Genomic DNA, 16,848 nt, shown 5'->3' on the forward strand with positions numbered 1-16,848 from the left:
GAGCAGCCTGGGGAGCCCACAGTCGCACCAAGCTCTCAAAGAAGCTTCCCATGGCCCCCACGGGCGGCTGATGAAGAATCCTGGGGTGGTGCCGCGAAGGATGTACTTGCCGCAAGAAGTTGCTGCGTAGAATCGAGGGACCTTAGCCGCGCGGTTGCATCGAAGTGAGGATCCTTCGAGGCGCAGTAGCTAAGCGCGGGCTAAAAGCGAAGAGAGCCAGGATGAAACACCTAGATAGATGTAATGTGCTGGCAAGCTGCGTCATAGCTCTTGCCAACTTACTGCAAATTGGTATTTGCGGGTCGTCATGTAACAGAGTGTTGGTGTTGGACGCGTGACTCGAAGGCAGCCTGGAATTGGACATGAGTCAGCATACGGTGATGTACTTCAGAGCCATATTTCCTCAAACCACAGAAGTCTGATCCAACGTAGTCACTGCACTCCGTTCACTACAACACTGCAGCCCACATCATGCCTCCTCAAGCCTGGTTTGAACCCAAGATCGCACCTACAGCGCACGCATTGGACATAGGTGATGGCTGCCACCTAGACGAAGCTAAAGCTCTGGGCGACTATCTGAATGGCATCACGGCTTCCGAAAAAGCTGCCAAGCGATTCACGGCACCGGTACTCGCAGACCCGAACCCGCCAGAGCGACTCTATCGCATTTGGTCACTACTCAGCGAAGCTCTAGTAGAGCTTACCGCAGAAGAGCGTCACATGACATTCGACCTCATGTCTGCAATTCAGGCACTTCCGCCATCATCTGGGGTTGACTGGGCGAAACTGCCCGGGTTCGGCGCCATGTGGTATGATTTGTATAAAAGCCATTTACACGGTCAACACCGATGGGAGAGGCAATCCGAACCCTTATCCGAAGAGGACAAACGCGAGTTTCGCCAGGACTATGATACCGTGGGTACAGCGGAGGCGGAAATGTTCGTTCGAGGCTTCCCAACAGTGGGGGAGTATTCAGGATTCAAGGTCCTCAGCCTGCTTTGCTCCCCGCTGCCCCGTGCTCTCGACATCTTCGTCAGTCACATGCACCCCTGGCTTCGTATCGCAGGGCCACAGTTGAAGGCAAAGGTCGACTGGTCGCAGACGGAAAAGCCTGCTGAGTGTTGGGAACGGCGGATTGATGGCAAGACGACCGCGTTCCACTGGGAGACCTGGAAGGAAGAGCTGTTGAAGCTTAGCAAAGACGGAAGCAGTCTTTCAGAGGAAGGTAGAAAAGTGGCTGCGGAGTGTTATGAGATGATGTGACCGGTCATCTTACGAGTGTCCCACTCGTCAATCCAGCCTCGATTTGCAGTTTCTGTTGCCAAACTGGCGCTTCATGGTCTGCTGTTGTAGATGGTGGACTCGCGATCGGCAGTAATTATCACCTGTGGCTTCTACAGCTGGCAACATTCCAATCCAGTTCATGGGTCGCAATTCTTAGTAGCTTCAAGGCTTTCTTTTTGCTCCTCGTCCTGGATAGCATGGAGTGGTGCTCACAGAAGGGAACGAGGTGAAGTATGACAAGCCAGCTGCCGTTACTCACCACGCGCAGCAAATCCCGGACTGGCTAGAAAATGTCGGCATTGGGGCCGCGTCGAGACACTGGAAAAGTCCGCCAGCGGCCTTGATGGAGTCTACTGACGTAGTATGTGCTCCTCTCGCTCGCTACTGACTCCTCGTATCCTGACGCGAGCGAGACATCCGGAGCGCCCACATATTCTGTCAAAGAAACTCCGAGGAGGGAGTGTGTCTCTATGGGAATTTGTCCGGGTGAGGTGTCTCTTGCGGAGTTCAAGTTATACCGATTGCCGAGGGTAGCCAGTGTGCACCAAGATCTCGTCGCTTCACGTCATTAAACATGCGGTTGCTGGAGTGAGCGACGTGACATGTGAAGAGTGGTCCGAGCTCTCTTCGGACAAAAGTGGAAGGTGGGATGGTGGGATGTGTCGGAAGAACGTCCGGTGGTATGTACTGCAGCGTACTCTGTAAAAGATGATCTGCATTGCGTTGACATCTCGCGACCTGCGCCGCGGTGGTTGATTTGTGCGCTGATCATGCAGACGGCTGGCTGGCTTGCTGCTCGGCTGTCATGCTAGAAGTCGTGGAATGATCGCTTCGTACTTTTGCCGTGCTGAGATGCAAATTGTTGAGGAACGTCGCTCGGAAAGAAGGCTCCGCGTTCATTCGTGCTTCGATCCATTGACTTTCTGCGCTTGTAGAGGCTACTGCTGTATGGTTTGCATTGAGTTACGAATATTGCAGGAAGCCACTCCGGCTAGTGCCTACTTGGAAGGGCGTGGTTGATACGTGATAGGTGTTTAGACCAGACGCGATGATGCATGGTCAGGATGCTGCAGATGTGGATGAGGTAGCTTTGCGCGAGTCTGGTATTTGGCACGCTGGATCAGGTTATGGTCCGTTTCGTTCAGGATGAGCGGTTCTGCGCCTGGACGTTCATTCTGGAAACGTCCTTCATGTTCTCTCCACTGGTGAAGATTGAGTGGACCGCAGCAACAGAAGCTTGTTCAAACGAGATTGGCCGCGAGCTCGGTCACGCTAGTGCTACTCGTATGCACCTGGTGAAAGGAAGATGCTGCTTATGGGGCAGCTGGGGCAGCACTGCGCGGCGACAATTCCCGCAGTGCATGAGGGTCGCTTGGCTAAGGTGTCGATGTGACGCCCAGGCTCCCTGTCGCTAGGTCAGATGGCGGTGGTAGACCTGGTCGCTGGTTTCGTCCACCTCCAGCATGTTCATATGCCGAATGGGAAAGTAGTCCGACAGGCAGGATGTGCCCTCGCGACAGTGATGCTGTATCCCGATGGGGGCCCACGTGAAAACACAAATATGCCATATGAAGCAGAAGAGGTCGACGTTGACGTAGGGTGTAAGTATACATACACGCATGATCGGCCTCACAGCGTATGCAATGCGCGTGGTTTGGGCCCGTCGGTGGGGAGCGAGCGGCAAAAACGGACAGCGTTAAGGTTTGGCAAACTCCAGCAGCCAGCTCCTCCTCCAAGCCGACAGCGCAATGCTGGGCCTCGCACACCCATCATGCACTGGTGCGAGGAGCTGCCAGGTGGGACCAATTCGGTCGCTGAAAAGCAGCAGGGTCCCGCAGCTTCGCATCAATTTCCGCTTGCACCGACACCCATCCTCGCCCACAGCCTTGACCTGCGTGCACCGCGAATCACTGATCGGAGACTGTTGGTGAGGGCGAGCGTACAAAAGCCTGCCCACCTGTGCACCGTCTGCTCGTCCGGCCGCAACTATCTTCCTCGGGTTACCCATAAGCAGCAATCCCCAAAGCGCCAACCCGACCCAAAGCCAGACGCGACACCCTTTGCCGGCCGATAGTGCATAAGAGTCACCGACATTGCTCCAAGGCATTCTCCTTCGCCGGTGTGAATTGTGATAAGGCCAGAGGTCCCAAGCAGCGACACATCTCCCTCACGCACCGGTTTCCCGCCCATTCTTCACGACAATCGCACCATCATCATGGCTCCAGACATTGCACGATTGGGCTCCATCTCGCCCGAGGGCGTCCTGGCCGAGCGGGAACTGCTGGACGCGTCTGCCAACACCGAGTACATTGGGCGCAGGCCGTCGACGTCCGGGAGAGACACGAAGAGAGTCCGTAAGTTGCACCCCATTTCGCAGCCTCGCGTGGTGTGGTGAGGTCGAAATTGCCACAGCTTCCACACCCACACATCAAAAAATCTTGCTGCAGCAATACCACCAGCGCGCACGTGTCGGCCCTGCACCTCCACTCGCGCCCGTTGTTCTGGAAGAGCTTCTTTCAGCGTGGCCTGCAGGTGCTGTGTGGTTCGGCTTCGATAGGCTGTTCTGCACACCGCCTGATCGGGGAAAAGAATGCGGCGCGCGTGCTCCTCCCACTTCTACAAAACCTGCCCGACCCTCACCATCTCACCCGGCCATCGTCACGCCTGCTGTTCAGCCCACCGACACCTTCCGCTCGACGCTGGCAGCATCGGACAATCGCACCTTCCCATCAGCATCACACTCCCCTCCATCGCACTCGACCTTTCAACAAGGACGCTGCCCCAGCATGGCTAACCAGATGCCCACCTTTACAGGAACGCAGACGCAATCGCTGCCTCCTCCCGCCCTGCCACAGCTCGTCGCGGAGCAGGCGCACCCCATCCCCGCGTCCGACAAGGACACAAAGCGCCTGATCGTCGTCCTCTCCAACGCCAGTCTCGAGACCTACAAAGCCGCCCACGGAGGCCGCAATGGCATGAAAGATGACAAGTACTCGCTGCTCAACAGCGATGAACATATCGGCGTTATGCGCAAGATGAATCGCGACATCAGTGATGCGCGTCCCGACATCACGCACCAGGTATGTTGACGCACTTCGTCCTTACCGCATTAATCCAACATTAATGGCTGGTATCAGTGTCTGCTCACCTTGCTCGACTCGCCTGTCAACAAGGCTGGCAAGCTCCAGATATACATCCACACCGCCAAGGGTGTACTCATCGAAGTGTCGCCAACGGTTCGCATCCCGCGTACCTTTAAGCGCTTCGCTGGTCTGATGGTCCAGCTTCTGCACAAGCTGTCCATTCGCAGCACCACCTCGCAAGAGAAGCTGCTCAAGGTCATCAAAAACCCCATCACCGACCACCTACCGCCGAACTGCCGCAAAGTGACCCTCTCCTTCGATGCGCCCGTGGTGCGAGTACGCGACTATATCGGTGACCTTGGGCCGAGCGAGAGCATCTGCGTCTTCATTGGTGCCATGGCCAAGGGCGCCGACAACTTTGCCGATGAGTACAAGGACGATTCGATCAGTATATCCAACTACTCGCTGTCAGCAAGTGTGGCTTGCAGCAAATTCTGTCATGCTGCAGAGGATTGTTGGGACATCATCTAGAAGAGGAGTGTCGAGAGCGATCTGCGCAGCACGAGCGAGGGAACACAGCAGCAAATGACATACAAAGGCAAGTACGAATGTTGCCGCTTGGCCACTAGCCATGATACCAACATCATGAGCGAGACAAGCGCGCTTGGAGGTTGTTGGAAGGTTTTGCTATTTGGTGGATCATAAAATCACTGTGGGCAATGCTTTCTGGCACTCTAACAAGGGTTGGTATCGGCTCTTGAACCATGGCGGCGAAACGTTGGACTGTTGGGAGTGCTGCTGTTGCTTCCTCTTGTTACTGACAGCGAAGATATTTGGCATCTGAATGCGGGATCTGCGAAAGTTGCATGCTCAGCGAACGTGCTTTTCTTCTGGCGGGACGGAAAAGTTCTGTGTGTCTATAAATGTGTAAAATACTGAATGAGGGCGTCGGATCTGTCCAGCTCAACGATCTTTGCAATACAGCCCCAGTAGTATACAACGGAGAGTGAGCTATGATACCATGTCTGACGAGCGAAGCAATCGGATCAGCGGTAGTTCGAAAGTGCCGCGAAGTGAGGGGCAAGATGGCTGCTAATCTGTACCTCTGATGCTGATGGAATTCACCACAGATATTTGCAGCTTTGCGGCCTCAAGCAGGAAGGGAGCGCCCTACAAACTACATGAGCAAGCCAGGCCTGCTGCCACTCCACTCGCGCGAAAATCAGACTCGCTTGGATGACAACGCACCACCGATCCACGCCGCAATGTCCAAATTGAAGGCCAAACAAGAAGAACGAATACAAGATGCTCCTCAACAAGACGAGAACGCCAAAGACATCACATCAAGCAACGAACGCTCCGCCTGTCTCTCTATGACTCCAGGCTTCCATCTCCGCCCTCCACCTCCACCTCACGATCTTACCGATTTTCTCACTCCAGAAGCACAGCTCTTTCAAACTATACATATGGGTAAACCCACTGTCGACCTTTCTCTCTATCGTCTCAAGATCCATGGTCTTGTCGAGGATCCTTATATGCTTACTCTTTCCGAACTCAAATCTCTCCCGAGCACGACTATAACTTCTTTTCATGAATGCTATGGCAGTCCCCTCCAACCTCCGGTGAAGAACTTGTGGAGGGTGGGGAATGTGAAGTGGACGGGTGTGCGATTGAAAGATCTCCTCTCTCAAGCAGGCGTCCCTCCTCCAGCAGAATCTGACAGGGACTATTACATCTGGACAGATGGTCTCGATTCCGGTTCTTTCGGCGGATATGAAGCAGATCGGTATCAGAAGGATTTACCGCTTTGGAAGGCTTGGAAGGAGGAGGTTTTGCTTGCGTGGGAGATGAATGGGGAGGCGCTGGGATGGGAACGTGGTGGACCGGTGAGATTGGTTGTCCCCGGGTGGTTTGGGACGAATTCGACGAAGTGGCTGTGTGGGATTGAGGTTGGGGAGGGGAGGAGTGGGGGTTTGTTTACTACGAGGTTTTATAACGAGAGAGCTATGAGAGAAGGTGGGAAAGAGGTTGTGAAGCCTGTCTGGGAGGTTGGTGTTAATGCTTTGATTGTGAGGCCGAAGGATGGGGACGTTCTTAGGAGGGAGGAGAGCGAGGTTGAGATATGGGGATGGGCGTGGAGTGGACCGGGAGTTGAGAGGGTGGAGGTTAGTGTTGATGATGGTGAGAGCTGGGACGATGCGGATGTGGTTGAGAGAGTTGAGCATGAATGGCAGAAGTTTTCAATAAAGGTTGTGCTCAACACTGGTTCCTACTGCGTTGTAGCTAGGGCAATATCGAAGGATGGAGAGGTGCAACCACTTGAAGGCATGAGAAACCACGTTCATAGGATCAATATTCAGGTCACAGATCAAAGATGATCTACATCTGAGTCATAGCGAAGTATCCTCTGGTACATGATCTCCTGCGATCAAGATAATGTTGTATTTTGTTCTTTCCTACGTATCATGGAACACGACTGAGGTCTTCACATGTCCTCTGCCAAGACGCTACGATTAGTCCTTTGTCTCCCGCGGAAGGACTCATTCTGAACCTGCCACGACACTCGCAGATTCGATCTTTCCACCTTTACATCAAGAGCCAGAAATGCACTTGAGGACGTCCCAATGCTCATGACAAGCGAACAACACCGTTCAAGCGAAGCGCGGGTCGAGGAGTTCCGAAGCTTCATCCGGTGAACGAAGAGGCAAGAACGGCAGGCCTTCCATCCGGATCTCGGGCCTCGATATCTTTCGCATCGTCGACGGATACCTCCCAAGTCATGCGCATGTCAGCCGGCGCTCTCGTCATCGCATTCCTCGGATTGGAGTTCTTGGACCAGCTGCTCGTGACCCAGTCAGTATCTCAAACACCTTCAAGCCCGAGACACCTTCCATCCCAGCCAGCATCTACTTTCTAACGACAATATCAGACTGCTTTCGCATCACGTCCTCAATCACTCTACAGGCCGCTTGCGAAAGAACATCTACGATCTGAACCGCCGCCTGAGACGACAATGGCAGATCGTACCAGGAACCTGCTCTTTGGCTGAATGCGAGGCTTTTTGGTTCGCGATTGAGGAACGAAGCTGTACGCATAGAATCTGCGGCAGGCATTTTGAGCTGGTTGGATGATCCTGGTTTGCAGGTCTTCCCTACTGATCTTCATGTACCACGGGCAGACTCAATGTTTTCACTGAATTGCCGCAACAGCATGGCCAGCACGCGACATTGGAGGCATTTGGCGTCTCGCGAGACAGACTAACGTCTGTGCAAATCCGACTTCCGCGAGCGAAGGTCAAGCGCTGCGTCGGGAACCCGGCCATTCGATGTTTCGACTTGATTGACGCGAAGACCGTGTGAGCAACGCTGACATCATTTCCGTCGGACGCGACTTCATCAGCGCGTTTGCTGCGCAACAATATCGCTTCGATTCCTCTCTGCCATTGCTCAACGACCATCTGCACACAACGCCAACGACAATGGCGCTCTCCCAGCCAGGCACACGCTGGCTGCTCAAGGAACTGGCGTACACCTCTATCGTGTTTATCGCCGTATCCAACCTCTCCACCTCACTCCTCTTCATCCCATCGCTCCTTCGACCTATCACCACGATCGCGCCGCTCAATCAGCTCGAAGAATCGAAATCCACCAATGATCCCAGCAAAACAGACTCGCTGCTCTCCGTACCTCAAACGCCTGTCGAATCTGGGCGATTGACCCCACAAACCTCGCAAAGAACCTTCGATTTCAGTCAACATCTTGGAAGCTCGGGCACATACAAAGCCGTAGCGCGACAGTTCTCTGAACTGCAGACTCTGGGAACAAAACTTTACATCCCCCTCGAGAGCACAGCGATGATCTCCTTGGTAGCACTCTCCACCACAACACGAAAATGGTCGTTTTCATGGAAGTGCTGGCTCGGTGCGGTGGGGGTCTTGGTAACGGTCGATCTGTTGAAGGCATTCTTCATGGCTCCTTTGGCGTTGAAGATCTTGCGCATTGCAGGTGACGCTGAGCCAATAGAGCCTTACGAAGATGCACCAATTGATCGTGAGGCGGAGAAGAGCAACACTGTGCAGTTTTTGAGGAAATGGAATGTGTTGAACTTGGCTAGTGGGTTGGTGCTGCTGGGCACTTCAGAGTTCGTACGGAACCCAAGGGCATGGAGTCGGTGGTGATGGGAGTAGAGAGCGCATCGACAATGGATACCAAGCCTTGGGCTATACAACGGATGAAAAATATTTGGCGTTGGTACACAAAGCCCACTGGAAATACCACAAGATGTGTTGACTGCATGAACTTCATCATCCCGAAGTGCTGAGGAATAGAGCGATTTGCAGGAGGGCATAGGAATCTGGACAGAAGTCTATTCCGCAATTCTGTACCAACGGATTGCATTCATGATTACGCGAAACGGCATTTCATGCGGGCTAGCTTGTGGCTGGCTGCTTGTATTGCTCGTACAGGCCTACCACGGAGGAGTTCCAGAGTCGCGATACTGCTGTATCAAGTTGGCGGCAACAAACGTCCCTCAAGTAGCTCTGCCAATGGAGCTCATGTTCTATCCCGAAGTCGAGCCAACACAACTTCTCAAATCATTTGAACCTCTCAACCTTCGCAAGAGACTCAGGCACTCAACGCCCGTCTCCTTCTGACAACACCCTGCCTTCCTGCCTTGGCCTTCCCAAGCGCCCAGCTATATCTCTCAATCAATCCCTTCCAAACTGCCACCTCCCTCAACGCAACCCAAGTCTCCAGATCACACTCCATCCACCAATTGTGCCCCAAAAAGGCTATCGCCATCTCCACCAGTTCTCCCAAAGATGCATCGCGTATTGTGTGTCCAAACCCCATCGGGACTCTCGGCTGCCAGCGATGATAGATAACCTGCATTGGCCCCGGAACAATGATGTCTTTCCAATTGAGACAGATCTTCACATATTCTTCTTCCTGTTGTAATCGTTGTCCTGAAAGTTGTTGTAGATCTTGTTCCTGTTGACGAGCAAGAGCAAGATATTTGAACCTCGTCTGTCAATGAAATTTCTTTGCGGCGCCGAATTTGACGCTGATCCCCAAGGACGTAGGACTGAAAGGTTGAAAATCGAGAGGCTGGACTGCGTGCATGAATTTCGGGCTTTCGAGGAGATGGCACAGAGAGGCGAAGCGGTCGAGATCGCTTTCTGCGTTGGGCACCACATCGATGAAGAGGTTTCGGCGGAGGATCGAGGAGGTGCAGATGGTGTAGAGGAAGGCTCTGTTGACGCGTTGGATGCCGAAGAGGGTTGCTGCGGAAAGATGGCGGAGGATTTGAGCGAGAAGTGGTGGGCAGTAAAGGACTGCTTCACTTGCTGTGAGATCATCGTACTCGTCTCCTTCGTCCTCCACATCACTGGCGCTGGAGTGGCGGATGACCGTGAGATCGTCGTCTTCCTCATCGGAGTCTTCAATCGCGCACTCGTTCTCGATCGCCTTTCTCTCTTCTTCTTCTTCTTCGGCGGCAAGAGTGGCGTCTGCAATCGTTTCCAACATACCATCGACGATGGACATTTGCTGTCGCAGGAGATCAATGGTTTCATCGACTTTATCCCGCTGATCTTTCAGATGAGTGAGTCTCTATCCGCCATTAGCGACAGCCAGCACAGAGTGAAAAAGTGCGCAGGTACTCACAGCCTCGTGCTCTGCAGTCCACAGAGTGGGCACTCGGCCCAGTGTGACTGCACTCATCTGGGAAGCAAAAGCGCGTCAGCTCATCAGTGGTGGATGGTCGTAAGATGATCAAGGCTCACCTTTCACCAAACGATGTTGGTCAAGCAATTCCTGGCTCGCAGTTCTGCAATCGCGAAGCAGTTAACGCCGTGAAGTGAAGGACAAACACAGCCACTGCATCGAACCCTGCAGGCCGTTTGCAGGGACGGAGCCCAACTGAAGTCACTCACCAAACGGCATGATTGAGAGAAGATGAAACACGAAAGGATCGTTGCGTACAGATGTTTCTGATTTCTGTCTATCAACAAACGTTGTCCGCTACGACATTGCTGCTCCTACCCAATGCCATGTTGGAACAGCCCATGTGCGAGCAGACAATGAAGAGCGCAGCGACGAATGCACATATCATATAACTTTGTAACGCCTTTCCCAGATGCCCTGCCGTGCCCTTCCCAACACAATGTATAATGTGGATTACACCAGTTACTTATTTTTCAATCATTACGCGGCACTATTCCATCCTCTCAGGCCAACGCGCCGGTTGGTGATGATCTGGTGTGATGTGGAGCGCCCTTGGACTCCGAGTGACGGTGATGGTACATGGAACGACTCGACCGCGAAATCGCAAATCGAGTAGGGCAAGCAGATGTGTATATGTGACATGCAATCTGAGAGTCGTAGTGTTTCTATTCGGCCGTTGTCGTAAAGGCGGATTTGTAGATGCGCCTACATCTGCTGATAGGCGTGCTGCATCATCCTCGCCATGAGTCTGGATGCATCTGATGACGCAGTCGCCTCCGCACCTCCATTGACGGCTGTACCGGTCTCAGAAGCGGAGGTGTCGTTGTTGTTCCAGTCGTTTGGCTGTTGGAGGTTCATGACGTCGATCTTGGGAATGTCCATGAACTTCTTGACGATGACTGGACCGACAACCAGGACCAGGAACAATACGAACATCGAGAAGTAGAGAATCGCGTATCGGATCACACGTCTTCGTCGGAGCTTCGATTGCTTGAGTGAGTAGATCGGCGGGCGGATTTGGCGACTAGAAAATGGTTAGTAAATTGGTAGAGTAGGCATTTCCAACATGTACATACCTAGGTCGTAGCCAGAACAGCATGACCGAGTGGAACTTGTCCACGTACGGGATCAAGAGCGGTGGCAACATGAAGAAAAGCAGGATGTGTCCCAAGCAGAAGTCCGCTGCGAAGAAACCCATCTCGGTGATCTTACACAGGAACTCACGGCCGGGCTGCGAGATGGTATGCCATCCAAGAGCGTACCACTTTCCGGTCCACCATGCTATGTTGGACGTATCGGCGCGGAACTCTCTCGTCAGTGCGAGGCAGATGATGAGCTTGAACACGAAGCGCTGAATGGCAACGACTGCGATCATGCCGATGAGAGCCTTGGCGAAACTCCAGCTCTCGAGGAAGAACATGACTTCCCAGAATGCCAACAGCATAATGACGGCAATGGCGTGAGCGATTGCTGCCAGGACTGCTCCGAACTTCTTGCAGCACATGCTGAGCACCGGGCCCATACAGCATGCCATGCCGAAGAATCCGATGGCAACACCAGCATTGACACCGATGGGGCCGAAGGCGCAGATACCAACACGGATGAGCGAGCTTGTTGGCGTCAGATCCTGTCCATCCTGGTTGTTCTCATCGATGACTCCGACACCGGCGTTGATGAACAGATATGGTATGAGTGTGACGGCAACGAAAACAAGCGGACCGATGATCTCACTAAAGAACACATTGGTGAACTTGGAACGAGGCGTGTCGCCAGAAAGTTTTGCTGAAGGCTCGCCGAGGGCCTTTCGCTTGAAACCAGTGAGCCTGGTACGTGAAAGACGAACGAAGCCAATCCAGGAAGCAGAGTGCGCCTTTGTGTTGCCCCGGGAGAGCCAGCGTAGGAACTCGCGGTAGTCGATGAAGAAATCTGCCCAGGCGAACTGGTGTGGGTTGAAGAGGAAGGGGCAAATGCAGAGTGCCAAGATAGACACCCAGAACCAGAGCAGCCAGTAGCCCCAGACCGTCAGAGTACCGAAGAGCAGCATCAACAGAAGACGAGCGCCCAAGTAGATGGATGGTCCGGCGAATCGAGAGTAGAGTACACCAAATGGCATGCGGGCAGTTGCGAAACCACGTCCAGTACCAATGTAGCGGGCACCACCGAAGGACAGATCCTGCTGGAGCGAGTAGGCGTAGATCTGAGTCACAAACACCTCGAAGAGTGGTGACAGAGATGAGAAGTGCTTGGCCAGACGGGTCGCTGCGCGCCAGAATCCACGCTCGGTCAACTCCTGAATCGTGAGAGGCACGAAGGAGATGAAGAAAACGATGAAGATGGAGACAATGCAACGCTGTACCCAGTCCATAATAGGGACGATGTTAGCGCAGCCAGTTGGGAAGAGCGGATCGGTGATGGGGACGTCGCGGTTGTATCGGCAGGAGATTGTCTCGTGGCGAAGGGCACCGAGGTTGAGCAGAACCCACATGAACAGCTGCACCGACAACATGACGAACAGGTTGTTGATGTGGAAGCCAGGGTGAGCGTAGTAGAACGACAGGAAGCGGTCCAGAGGCAATTGGGTTCCGAGGTAGTAGTACTCGCGAGACAACATTTGCTCTCCCATACCAGTACCGATCTTGGTTGTGAAGTTGAGAATGGAGCCAAATCCAAGATCACGACCCTTGCCACACTGGTAGTATTCGCAGTGCTTGATACGTCCACCACGGAGGATTGCGTTCATACCAGCATAAATATCCTCGTTCAAGTGCAGACCCTTTTGAGCCTTGGAAACACCGCCACGAGTTGTCATGAAGATACCGTTGAGGAAATCGGGGTGACCATAGTGGAGCTTTCCACCGATTTGGGCCAGAGTACGAGCGAAGAGGGTACCAAAGGTCTGTTCTTTTCCGGCAGCAACGTCACCGAGAATACCGATGTTCTCAGAGAAGATGTACTCGCGGGCTCCGAGAATAGCAACAGGGTTGAACTTGGTAGGTGGAAGTCCAGGTGTGTATGGCGAGACATTATCAGTGGTCATTTCCTCGAATTCAGCGAGCACGGATCGAATCTTCAAGCACTCTTCCAAGTAGTTGTCCTGGTTAGCATCGATAAGCTGGATGTACTCTCCGCGGTAGAAGATGAGGCAGTGGTTCTGGTTGTCGGATTTTCCGTCACCAAGAATTGGGTTGCCAGACAACATAATGCGGAATTTTGGTCGACGCATGCCATTGTCCATGAGCTCGGAGTGACCATCAATAAGGGCGGAGTACAGCTTTGGATCCTCACCCTCTTCCGTCGCCGGCTCCTCGTCGAGGTAAGCAATCTGAAGATCTGGGTATGCACGGAGCAGGAATTCTGCGTTTTCACGCTCCTCCTTCGAGAATTTGGCGTAACGCTGCATGGAGACGACAATCTTGAACTTGCGGCGCGCCATGCGCTCGAGTTCGCGCTCGAGCTTGTCGGAATTGCCACCGAACATCTGGACGACTTCCGGGTTCTCGACACGGTACAACAGCTTGATGGCTCGACTGTAGTTCATGAAACCCGAGATGGTACGGTAGAGGGTTTGCGAACGCAGTGATGCCCAGATACGAGTGCGCAGGGTGTATTCTGGCGCGGCAGACTTGAAACCAATGCAGTAGAAGGGCAAGTCGTCGATCTTGCTCTTCTGGGTGTCCTTCTCGTTCTTCTCGTAGTCGCCGTTGAATTGCGAAGTCTCATCGGCGAGGATCTTCGTGTCCTTGACGAAACAATCCCACTCGTGAGGGTGAAGCTGCTTCAAGTACTCCAGCATAGTAACACGCGAGTATGGCTCATCTTCGCGGATGATCTCACGCAGAGACAAGAGAATCTTCTCGCCGTAATGGGGAATCATGACCGTGAAAGTTGGCATGTTATCAACAGGTAGCGGCTCCGGGATTGGTGTCGAGAGGGACTGAGCGAAGAAAGAGATACGTCGCTCCGCCTCGGACTGGGCTGGGAAGAACTCGGTCTTGAAGGAATGATCTTCCTGAGAAACGAAGAAGGTTGGTGCACGAAGCGTGCGCTTGCCCTCCTGCTCTGATGGCACTTGGTGGTAGAGCAGTTTCTGTACGTGATCGATAGCAAGCAAGTGCTCACGGTACATGGAGATGACAATGGCGTTCCAGATCTGCGAGATGAGGACCTTTGGCTTGTACTTGATTTCCATGTCGGTAGTGGCCAACACCTTGGAGTAGATTCGCTTCGGCAGACGAGAGAAGATGTTTCTCCACGGTGTCCAGATAGACACACCAAGGTAGAAAGACCGTGCGACCGAAAAGACACAGTTCCAGATAACATACCAGAGATATGTATCCAAGAAGAAGAGAATCAGATCCGTGAAGTACATCAGGATCAGGAGGACAGTCGGCTGATGGTAACACAGGATGGTACCAATGATCTTGTCTCCGAGACAGTTCTCGATCTTCATCGTAGACAGGATACGGATAGGATCACGGAACGAGAGAGTCAAGAAGAAGTAGGACTCGGCGAGCTTCGCAGCAAAGACGAGAACCCACATGCCGTAAGACATCCACATGTCGTTTCCTGTCAGGCGTGGGTAGCTCGCCGTGAATGTCTGCGAAGACACATATTGTCGGCGCTTGCCGTTCAGGTAGCTGCCGAAAAGTCCTCCCAGCGGCATGATGGCGAAGAAGAAGACCGTGGCCAGAGCGATTAGGAACTGAACGACACCCAGGATGAGTGCGATCTTGCCCTTCTGCGAGACGATGAAAATGTAGACCGAGGGAGCGACGTTGAGCGCGAACATGCCGAGGAGGAAGAACAAACGCTTCGTCAAGTGTTGTGCGCCAGCCCATCGGCGTGGCACGTACATCCATTCGACCAGAGTGGCGAAGATTTGGATCAGGCAGGCGAGAGTGCCTCCTAGAGCGACGGCGGACCACTGAGCAGCAGCGTTTGGCTTATTGTTGAGCTGTTGCTGGTAGTTTGCGGTGTACAAAGTTGGCGAGTTGAAGGCAGTGTAGAACCAGAAGATACAAACGTGGATGACCCAGATACGGTTGAAGTTCGTCAACATGTGGAACCACGACCGAGTCTCTTTGTATGTCTTGAAGAAGGCCTTCTTCCAGATCACGTCTCCAAGGCGTTCGTATCTCTCAGCGGGCGGCAGGTCGACCAGTCGGGTTTTATCCTCAAAGACGATGCGCTCGATTCCTTCGGGGTACCAGAAAAGCTGGTTCATGTCATCGTATCCGATGACCTTCTGGTGATCACGCTCTTTGCGGACATACTTGCCGTCGAAGATTTCGTAGCCTTGGTCCCTGCAGTAGTTGTACAGAGGTGTGATGCATCTGTTGAGGTAGGTGAACTCCTCGACGGGCTCGACGCGGTTTTGGCATGCTGGAGAGTGGTAGAAGTCGTCTGCGCACTTGAAAATGAATGCCATGATCTCAGGCATGTAGCGCACCTGGTTGGCTTCTCCCCAACACAGCAGGTACAAGGCAATCTGTCGAGTTCGGTCGTGCTGGGACATGCGGTTCATGCGGGTCTTCCAGCGGTATTCAGCAGCTTCCAAGCTGTTATCTCCCTCAAGACTCTCAAGAGTCGCTTCCTCATTCTCAGGACTCGTCTCTTGTTTCTTCTTCTTGGCCGCCTTTCGCGCCTTTCTCGTCGCTCTGTTGGCCTTTCCGAGCTTCATGTTGGCGAACCCGACAGCATCGTCGAGATCGAGGTGTGCGGCAAAGTACCATCTTCTGAAATTGGCATTCTCGCCACCAATGTAATCTGCGTGAAGCGAAAGAAGCGCTTGATTAGGCGACATACGAGAAGCGCGGGAGTCGAGAAGAGTCATGAAATGATCGAACATGTTGCGCATGCTGTCGCGCTGGAAACCAAATTTGGCCGTCAGATCCAGGAAAATATCTTCAATCTCCTCCTTGGAGAGCGGAATCTGGGCATCTGAAGTCCAGGCTGGGTATGGCTCCCTAGACCGTTGGCCAGCTGGCAAGGCACTGGTGTAGTCCATGCCGTAAACCGGGGTGGAGGCGCCAGAGGACCGGTTGCCACCATAGGAGACCTGCGATGATGGCGGTCGATATCCTCGACCGGTTCCATCGCCGTACGAGTTGATTCTCTCATCGCCGCGTCCATAGTAGTCCATCTCTGCGGCGCGAGCCATGTCTGACCTCATGGTGAAGTCGCTGAAAGTCTCGGAATCCTCCTCGGAGTCGTGACCGCGTCGGCCGCTCCTACGCTGACCGCCGTATCCACGACCTTGTTGCTGGTACTGGCCTGCAGCGGGAGCTCCTTGGTCGTAGTACTGATCGTTGTAGTACTCATCTTGATAGCCTTGCTGACCTGGGGCGTCGTAGTAGCCGTCCTGGCCGTAGCCGTCGTGGCCGCCCTGGTAGTAGCCATTGTCATCATAGTATCCATCGTGTCCCTGACCATAGCCACCCTGCTGGTCGTAGTATGCCTGGTCATCGTGGTAGTAGCCATCTTGCGCCCCATGAGCATCATGTGGGTGCTGGGCACCGTAGCCATCATCGTAGCCGCCCTGCTGTTGAGGGTGCGCCATGATGGGCGGAGAATGCGGAATTAGATATTACTGGCCAGCAGCGTCAGTACGGAAGGGCGTTGGAGGTGCGAGATGGCAGAGGAGGAGGGCGGCGGAGCGCAATCAACGTTTGTGCTTGCCACGCCAGGGGTGGTGAGACCTGAAACAGCGCTGCGCGGGCCGGGCGTGTTTATAGAAGGTGGCGAGACGTACCGTT

At 53.6% G+C, this 16,848-nt stretch overlaps 7 protein-coding genes across 7 annotated transcripts; 4 read left to right on the forward strand and 3 right to left on the reverse strand.

Moving 5' to 3' along the window:
* Positions 1-471: 471 nt before the first annotated feature.
* CKM354_000155400 (uncharacterized protein) lies at positions 472-1,263 on the forward strand (the record flags this gene model as incomplete). The annotated part of the gene is made up of 1 exon (XM_044796683.1): positions 472-1,263. The coding sequence occupies one exon, from the start codon at positions 472-474 to the stop codon at positions 1,261-1,263; it is 792 nt and encodes a 263-aa protein (XP_044652618.1).
* A 2,236-nt stretch (positions 1,264-3,499) lies between these two features.
* On the forward strand, positions 3,500-4,898 carry CKM354_000155500 (18S rRNA pseudouridine methyltransferase; the record flags this gene model as incomplete). Its single annotated transcript, XM_044796684.1, has 3 exons — positions 3,500-3,638; positions 4,099-4,364; positions 4,422-4,898. 3 exons carry the CDS (start codon positions 3,500-3,502, stop codon positions 4,896-4,898), a joined length of 882 nt encoding a protein of 293 aa, XP_044652619.1.
* A 734-nt stretch (positions 4,899-5,632) lies between these two features.
* CKM354_000155600 (uncharacterized protein) lies at positions 5,633-6,745 on the forward strand (the record flags this gene model as incomplete). Its single annotated transcript, XM_044796685.1, has 1 exon — positions 5,633-6,745. The coding sequence occupies one exon, from the start codon at positions 5,633-5,635 to the stop codon at positions 6,743-6,745; it is 1,113 nt and encodes a 370-aa protein (XP_044652620.1).
* A 1,100-nt stretch (positions 6,746-7,845) lies between these two features.
* Positions 7,846-8,544, forward strand: CKM354_000155700 (uncharacterized protein; the record flags this gene model as incomplete). The annotated part of the gene is made up of 1 exon (XM_044796686.1): positions 7,846-8,544. One exon carries the CDS (start codon positions 7,846-7,848, stop codon positions 8,542-8,544), a length of 699 nt encoding a protein of 232 aa, XP_044652621.1.
* Positions 8,545-8,992: 448 nt separating this feature from the next.
* Positions 8,993-9,220, reverse strand: CKM354_000155800 (uncharacterized protein; the record flags this gene model as incomplete). The annotated part of the gene is made up of 1 exon (XM_044796687.1): positions 8,993-9,220. One exon carries the CDS (start codon positions 9,218-9,220, stop codon positions 8,993-8,995), a length of 228 nt encoding a protein of 75 aa, XP_044652622.1.
* A 177-nt stretch (positions 9,221-9,397) lies between these two features.
* CKM354_000155900 (uncharacterized protein) lies at positions 9,398-10,090 on the reverse strand (the record flags this gene model as incomplete). The annotated part of the gene is made up of 2 exons (XM_044796688.1): positions 9,398-9,979; positions 10,034-10,090. 2 exons carry the CDS (start codon positions 10,088-10,090, stop codon positions 9,398-9,400), a joined length of 639 nt encoding a protein of 212 aa, XP_044652623.1.
* A 708-nt stretch (positions 10,091-10,798) lies between these two features.
* Positions 10,799-16,652, reverse strand: CKM354_000156000 (uncharacterized protein; the record flags this gene model as incomplete). The annotated part of the gene is made up of 2 exons (XM_044796689.1): positions 10,799-11,117; positions 11,170-16,652. 2 exons carry the CDS (start codon positions 16,650-16,652, stop codon positions 10,799-10,801), a joined length of 5,802 nt encoding a protein of 1,933 aa, XP_044652624.1.
* Positions 16,653-16,848: the final 196 nt, after the last annotated feature.

This window comes from Cercospora kikuchii (assembly GCF_019650295.1).
Source record: "Cercospora kikuchii DNA, contig_00001, whole genome shotgun sequence".
Taxonomy (NCBI): Eukaryota; Fungi; Ascomycota; class Dothideomycetes; order Mycosphaerellales; family Mycosphaerellaceae; genus Cercospora; species Cercospora kikuchii.